Source organism: Pinus tabuliformis, chromosome J (genome assembly GCF_031772625.1).
Source record: "Pinus tabuliformis cultivar Carrire ecotype Pingquan chromosome J, CPIR1, whole genome shotgun sequence".
NCBI lineage: Eukaryota > Viridiplantae > Streptophyta > Pinopsida > Pinales > Pinaceae > Pinus > Pinus tabuliformis.
The window spans coordinates 103,836,530-103,844,436 of NC_142295.1; the positions used below are offsets into that span (position 1 = coordinate 103,836,530).

Below are 7,907 nucleotides of genomic sequence, written 5' to 3' on the forward strand. Positions count from 1 at the left end.
AGATTTTTCTTTTCATATTTTTTGTTATATTATATCTTTTCATATTTTTTTGTCATATTATATCTTGTTTTATTGAAAGTTTAGGGTTCTATTGTTATATTATATCTTGTTTTATTGGAAGTTTAGGGTTCTATTTTCACTGTAGGCTTTCCTTCTTACCTATCGTGTAAAATGATAGTATTTTTTATTTAAATAATTCTTTAAAAGTCATCTTGATGCAATTACTAACTAATCATATTAAATTTAAGCTATTATTTTTCATAATTAAAATAATGTAAATAAAATTTTATTCATAAATATGAATTTAAATGTAAAAATTTAAATAAAATTAATAGATATTTATTTTAATTTCAGATTTTAAATTTTTTTCCAACTTTTATTTTAAATTTAAATTCAAATTTATTTCTAATTTGATATTTATGCCCGATGAGATTTGGGTTTAGAATAAATTAAATCCAAAATATATTAAACATTAACATTAATAAAAACCTAAGTTCAATAGGTTTTAGATTATCATTAATTTCTCTTTTCAGTTGAGTTGAGCCAACTTGAATAAATAATATTCTTTATTTTTTGTAATAATTTGTTTTTTCCTGACTTTCAAGCCACTTTGCCTGGATGATATTCTGACCATTGTTTTGGATTCGAGTTAACTGGGTTTTAATCCATGTGTTTTTCACATTAGAAAAACAATCAATCATAGTCTTTGTAACTTTATAGCCACTTTACACCTGTGCCCATTGACGCTATTTTTCAAGTCCGTATAAAAGTGGTTTTATCAGTTGTCATTTAAAAACCAGAAAATAAAGCTGAGGGCAAACAAAAATGTGTAATATATCCATGGCAAAGTTCAAACAACCCTTGAATTAAACGACTTATATTCATGTTTCAGAAGGCACAATACCATAATGGGCTCGAGAGCCAAGGAAGAGTTATTATATTTTTTCCCAGAGAGAAAAAAATAACGAATTATTATGGCCCAAGAAAAATCAGTACTCCAAATAGTCGATAATCCAAAGGTCGAATAACATGCCCACTGGTAATAATGAACGAGCTCTATTCGTTATCGCGGTCGCGAACACATTCTGGAGGCATTTTCGCGTTTCTGGAAATATCGGTGCAGTAATTGTAGATGGTGTAGTGCTTCCTCACCCATTTCAAGTACCGCCATTGCCGTCCGTCCAGGTCTCTGAACTCTTCCTGATCCCACCACCGCCGCCCTTGCGTAGCACAGGCCGATTGCGGAGCAGAAGCCTCGCAGGCATCCACGTGGAATTGCTCGTAGGAGGTGAGGAAGGGCGCCTTGCTCCAATCGGTTTTCTCCAGACCCCCTCGGGTGGCCCAGTCATCTGCATTCCACAGGCTCGAATACAGCTTCATCGGTTGGTTGAATGGGTACCTCACCCCCAGGTCCTTGCAGTTCTTGAACACTCGGATTGGTACCGAGTCAACAAAAAACCTGCACAAAAACCCTTCACACCAATCAATATTAACAAGAACCAGGTGCATTTTAAAATTTAATACATTTGCTTTTGCCTTTGTGAAATAAGAAATAGCGAGAATGTCCCGGGTTCGAGTATGGGGCTTACACGATCTGGTACATGTTCCAGAGCACTGCGTAGGAATGGTAATCTTTGGTGGGATCGAACCAGAGATATATGCGGTGCTCTCTCTCACCCTTGCCTCCAGTGAATACATTGGTCTGAAGAATGTATGGTTGCCCGGACCTGTTGCCCAAGAATTCGAAGTCTATTTCATCGTGCTCTGCAGTCTGAGAAGAAAGATGTTCGCCCCAAAATAAACAAACACACACAAAGTAATTAAATAACAACACATTTAAAAGAAAACCATAACGCTTATTATGAATCTACTCACGTAGTAGGTCGTGACAGTGCCAGCTGAATCACCAGGGACCAGCTTGATCTGCATGCTGAAGTGCCCAAATAGATATGTTCCCTTGGATTCGAACCCCGCACCTGCCAACCCCATATTTCATCTAAATTTGTTATACCCAGCTACTGATAAAAAACAAAACGATCCCCAAATATGCAGAAAGAAATGGAATGGATAATAACTTACCATACTGTTTGTTGAGGAGAAGTTCGACCTTTCGACCACCATGGAATTCTTTGATGTGGTCTGCGCCCCAACTTGCGACATAATTGTTGCCAAAGGGCACACTCACTGGCGTCCTGGGCGTAGCAGCCATTGCAGCAGAATGGAGTAGGAGAATGAGAAACAGACCCAGAAGCTTCGCAGTCTTCATCGCTTCCCACGACATGGATGGTACCAAAGAATGAGGGGTGCGCGCAGAGCATCAGAGCTTGAATGGGTGCGGGTGAGTTCGCAGAGGCGGAAGCGCAGAGCATCAGAGCTTGAATGGGCGCGGGTGGAAATTTCAAATGGAGGGAATTACTCCCCGCATGAATTTTTCGAATTCTAGCTCATTACTCGCCGCAGGAATTACTCCCCAATCGGTCAGGGATGTCAGGCGATCGGTCAGGGATGTCAGGGAATGTCAGGGCGGTCAGGGAGGGTGGCGGAGAAAGGTGGTGGCGGAGCGGGGAGATGGTGGTGGAGGGTGGAGAGTTTACCGATCGCCGGAGCCGGACGATTTTCCGGCCGGTGCCGGAAAAGGGGCCATTCTACAGCCTCCGTAGACTACTCCCAAACTAATATGATGTACGAGACACGAGATTTGGTAATTTGCTGATGAAATATTCATATCCTTAATTAGCTATTTGTTTTGTTATTGAAGGGTTACGTCTTTTGAGATTCTCAACAATATTAGCAACAAGAGTAGCAATAACCGCACCTTGCCCACCCTATAGTTGACTTACCTTCCTAGCACCCAACTGGCAGAGTAGACTAGTATATTCTTAAATCTGGCCACTGCAAAAAAGCTTGTGCTGAAGCCCTTTCAGGTATCTGTAGAAATACTGAATCGCTTGAGAGGAAAAGCAATGGACGATGGCAAGATCAAGAAGTGCACAACCCACCTGTTAATGGCAAGAACGCTGGTGTTGGAAATGCACAGCGACAATAGCTCATGGAATCAAGGTCCGGAATGGAGGAATGGATGCCCAAATTAATAGAGGGCGAGACGGGGAAAAACAACAGGAACATCAATAGAAAAACACAAAGGCGGTACCCCTCAACCGATAAATTGGCGGCAGATAATACTCAGTGTATAACTTATAGGCAGATAGGTTATTGCCAGAGAAGTTGAAGGAAAAAGACCCTGCGGCTACGTAGGAGGGACGATTGACTAGGTTGCATACGGTGGCTCTGGTGCAACAACAAAGTAAGTCTGTTTTATTTTTTTTTCCTTTTTTTTTAGTAATTTTTTTTATATTTTTTTCTTTTAAAATAATATTTTGTTTTTTTATTTTTTTAAAATATGGCCAAATTTTTTATTTACATATTTTTTTAAAATTATTTCTCTATATTTTTATTTTTATTTTTTTTGAATCTTTTAAATGGCCAAAGGCCTGACAGTAGTATGGAGAATATCCAGAAATTGGTAGCGAAATGCTTTAATGGCAATGACGTTGATGGATTGGGGTTTACGAGAGCTTCGACATGTACACATATGTATTGTAACATTGAAAGGAAGATAATGAAAAAATCAGTTTGGTAGTCCCGGTTTTGGTATCCAAGGGAAATCTCTGTGTATATATGTTTTATGTTTGCGCTATTGTTTATTTTCTATTTAGAATTTATAAGAAGGTAATTTTGTACATGATTAAAACCTTCATTTGGTATCAAAGTTATTTGAGCTTCAAGGGGACACCTTTGTTGCTGTAGGGTTTTGCTCAGGTTTGTGGTAAACCATTTTTAGTGGGAGATCCGTGGGATCGATTCTTGCGATGAAAGAAGATGGAAAGCAATGGAAAGATAAACATCAAGAAATTTAATGATCAAAGTTTTGAGTTGTGGAAACTTAAGATGGAGGATATGTTGATGGATAAAGATAAGTGGATTGCTATAGATTCGAGTACTAAACCAACGAAAATGTCAGTAGAATACTTGGTGAAGTTGGATCAGGAGGCAAAGATCATAATGTGGTTGTGTGTCTTAGATTCATTATTGTTGAATGTATCAGGGGAAGCTATAATGAAGGATTTGTGGCCAAGTTAGAGACTTTGTACAAATCTATGTCTCTGTTGAACAAATTGTTCCTGCAAAAAAATTGTATAACCTAAGGATGAAGGATGGAGACTCTGTGACAGAGCATATGAAAGCCTTTAATATTGTGGTAAGTCAACTTTTATCTATTGATGTAAAAAATTTAGATGAATATAAGTGCATTAGTTTGTTGTGTTTTCTACCAGATTCTTGGGATAGTATGGTTGTTACTATAGGTAGCAATACAAATACCTTGAAGTTTGATATCCTCGAGTGAGATATCTAAATCTAGAGGGAGATCTTAATCTCTAGGAAAACCTATAAAGGTATGCTGGAAATGAGGAAAGGAAGGAAACTTCAAAAATGACTATAGGTCTAAAGCTCTTGAGAAAGGAAAGGGATCTGATGATGCTCCTTCTATAGAGGCAAAACCAACCTCAGATGAAGGTGGGGATGTGTACTTGGCTTCTTCTTCAAGTACACATGTAGATCATGAGGCATGGTTGATTAACTCAGGTGCATCCTTTCACTTCACTCCCCATAGGGAGTGTGATCCAAGTGGATATTGGTGGCCACTCACCTATTCCACTTGGAACCCCAACAATATTTCTTTCAGTTTTTTAGTTTCCTTAATTATAGCTTAGTTTACTATGTTTGGTAGTTTTTCAGGTTCTGAAATCTTGGAGTAGTTTTGAGGCCCGAAACAATTTTTTTTGGGAAAATGGGGAAACTTGCATCTTTGATTTTCTTGCATTTGAAAGTTTTAGTCCTTGAATAGATCTTTCTAACGAGGTATTGTGTGCATTAGGTGGAGATCATATGCCAAATTTACGACCCTCAAAAATTGATGTACCATTTTAACCAAATGGGGCCCATAGTTTTGGCGCTTCATCTCCTAGGATTAGGTTTTTGGATATTTAGGGTTTCCTAGTGTATCTGAATAATAAATAGGCCTTTGAGCCTCATTGTAACACAGTTCATAGGCATGTAGCTGCAACATCTCTTCGTAGAGATAAGCTACCATCGCCCATGGTAGTTTATTTCCATTATGTATGTAAGGAAATTTTAGTTCTTCGATATTAATGAAAAGAAGTTTTATTGCTATTGCATATTTGTGTTTATGTTTATATATATATATTCTATTATCTTCCTGCATAATTCTGGATCAGTGGTATCAAAGCGGTCTTCTTTTTCACTCTTTTTCTTTGCATTCCCTAACAAAGTTAAGGTATAAGGAGTTAGTGGTTGAACTGGTTGAACCTTTGCAAGACCAACCTCACAAACCCTGACAACCTCCCATGGAAGAAGAAAATAAAGATAAGGGAGTAGGAGATCCCTTCAAAATATTGCATGAAGAAGACTTCGAGAAACAGAGGAACGCGATGATGGACAACTTTGCCCAGATCCTTCTACGGATTCCCACAGGTGATGTGTCTTCATTCAACAACCACCCTGGAGGCACTGCTCCTTTCAAGGTACAAGTCAACTTTGATATTCCCATATTTGAAGGCCAGATAGATGAAAACTTCGTAGATATATGGTTAAATCTATTGGAAAGTTATTTTTTGGGTCATGATTTTTTCAGTATGGAAAAGATTATCTTGGTACCCCTCAAAGCCACCTCCCATGTCAAGGACTGGTGGGAAACCTACTATGAGTAGAAGTATGAGAGGGAACCCTTGTTATTTTCATCTGAACCCACTTGGAAGTCTTTTTGAGATGCTATTAAGGAGAAGTATTACCATATCGGGAACTATGAATATAAGTACATAAAATGGACCACACTATGACAGGGAAGGGATGAAGACGTGCCAGAGTTTACAAATATTTTTCATACCCTTCACATGAAGCTGGGTATCAAGGATTTTGAGTAGAATTTGGTACTCAAGTACCATGGTTGTATGCAAAATTACATCCAAGACGAGATGATGTTCCTAGACATCTCCTCGGTTGGAACAACCTACTGATACGCTGTCAAGATCAAGCAGAAGTTAAAACAAAAGAAGTGATACTTTAGATCCATGAATCTGAGGCAAGGGAAAGGTACCCAAAAACTGTAGAATAAAGGGGAAATTTAAGCCAGGGTGACCTAGGACAACCCATCGAAGACACAGGAAAAGAACAACATCATGAGATAAAGAGGGACACATGGAAGTGGTGTGAGTTCTATAAGAGGCCCACTCACAACACAAGTGAGTGTCGAGTGAAGCAGTCATCGATGGACAATTTGAATGATTTAGAATCAAATGCATGTTAGAGGAATGACAAAGGGAAGCATAATATTGATGCAGAGCCTAGTGTCATTGTTTCCACCACCAAAATCCATATAATTGAGCTCAAAGATCCAAAAGATGGGGAGTGTCCCTTCCACTCATAGGTGTGGGTGAAGGGTTCACCATTGCAATTCATTATCATTAGTGGGAGTCCAAAGAACCTCATTTCAGCATAGGTCATAGCATTTGGGCCTACCAACGACACCACACACACAATCATACACCATTTGGGGGCTTCATAAAAAATGGGATCTCCACGTCAGCCAGTAGTATCACCTTCCATACATCATCAAGCCGTTCAGGAATGAGGTATTGTGTGCTGTTTTTCCTCTTGAAGTTTGTGATGTATTATTAGGCCAACCATACTTGTGGAAGCATCAGGTTGTATATGAGTCGAGGTGTCACACTATTATTATTTCTTTGGATAATAATTTATACAAGATACCGGACATAGCCCCACCTACCTTCATCTCTTTGATCTCTCCTAAGAAATTCATTAAGATCATCTCGGAAACTAGGAAATTTGTTTTCTTTCTGATTCTCTCTCAAAGTAAGGGGAAGATCATGGCCACATCCAAGGCCCCCAGGAAGGGTTCCTCCACGTAGCATAAGCAGGGTTATACGGTTATGGAAGAACACATGGACATCTTCTCCTCACCCAATTAAGGGAATTTTGAGGTCTAAAATGGGCCTCCTAAAGAAATTGTAAAATAATAGTGGAAATAATAAAATAAGATTCGATTACATCATCAAATTTTAGATGGAAAAAAGAAACAACCGTTTTTTCAACTCGTATTTTCAACTTATCTCCCTATGAATTTACTCAAATTTCGAGTGGAAAAACTCGTTTCATGTAGAATTTGATTCCTCATCCGAGGAGTACCCATGTTGCATACTTTCAATTGTCCCTGCTACGAAAAAAAAAAAAAAATGAGAAATACATGAAAAACATGATTAAAATCATGTTTTTTCATGCATTTATCATTTACCATGTAGCAGGGTCCATTGAAAGTATGAATGATGGGTACTCCTTGGATGACGAATTAAGTTTTGAATCCAATTAGTACTCCCGCTCAAAATTTGAGTAAAACCTTAGGGAGATAAGTTGAAAATATGAGTTGAAAAAGTATTTTTATTATTTTATTATTTTTACTTTTTTACTCCAAAAATGGTGAGTAATCCCGCATGGTTTACATCATCATCTTCAATCCTATTGGTTCTTATAAAGTTTACTTTGGTTGTACATTTTTCTTTGGAGGCCCATTTTAGACCTCAAAATTCGCCTAATGATGGGGGTACCCTTGCACTGTTAGGTCAAGTATTTGAGCGATCTGACTCCCAGAGCACCTGTAGCCAGCAGATCGATATATCACTACTCCATTATGAAAAATGAAGAGATCAATCAACAAATCGAGGAGTTGTGGAAAAAATGGCACATCCGATCAAGTTCCTCACCTTGTGGGAGCCCGATTGTACTTGTATAGAAGAAGGATGGGACCTAAAGGC

General features: G+C 38.4%; 1 protein-coding gene across 1 annotated transcript; it reads right to left on the reverse strand.

Annotated features, from left to right (window-relative positions):
• Positions 1–1,056: 1,056 nt before the first annotated feature.
• On the reverse strand, positions 1,057–2,278 carry LOC149225730 (xyloglucan endotransglucosylase/hydrolase protein A-like). Its single transcript, XM_089380000.1, has 4 exons — positions 2,080–2,278; positions 1,855–1,976; positions 1,590–1,771; positions 1,057–1,459 (listed from the first exon to the last, which is right to left on the reverse strand). The coding sequence occupies exons 1-4, from the start codon at positions 2,264–2,266 to the stop codon at positions 1,057–1,059; spliced, it is 894 nt and encodes a 297-aa protein (XP_089236126.1). The 5' UTR covers positions 2,267–2,278.
• Positions 2,279–7,907: the final 5,629 nt, after the last annotated feature.

Excerpts from the sequence above, each read along its gene's own strand:
- LOC149225730 (XM_089380000.1), bottom strand. The coding sequence starts at position 2,266 with ATGAAGACTGCGAAGCTTCTGGGTCTGTTTCTCATTCTCCTACTCCAT. Across the intron at positions 1,772-1,854 it reads TGAGTAGATTCATAATAAGC|ACTGCAGAGCACGATGAAAT; the intron begins GTTATGGTTTTC and ends CTTTCTTCTCAG. Across the intron at positions 1,460-1,589 it reads TGGAACATGTACCAGATCGT|GTTTTTTGTTGACTCGGTAC; the intron begins GTAAGCCCCATA and ends GTTTTTGTGCAG.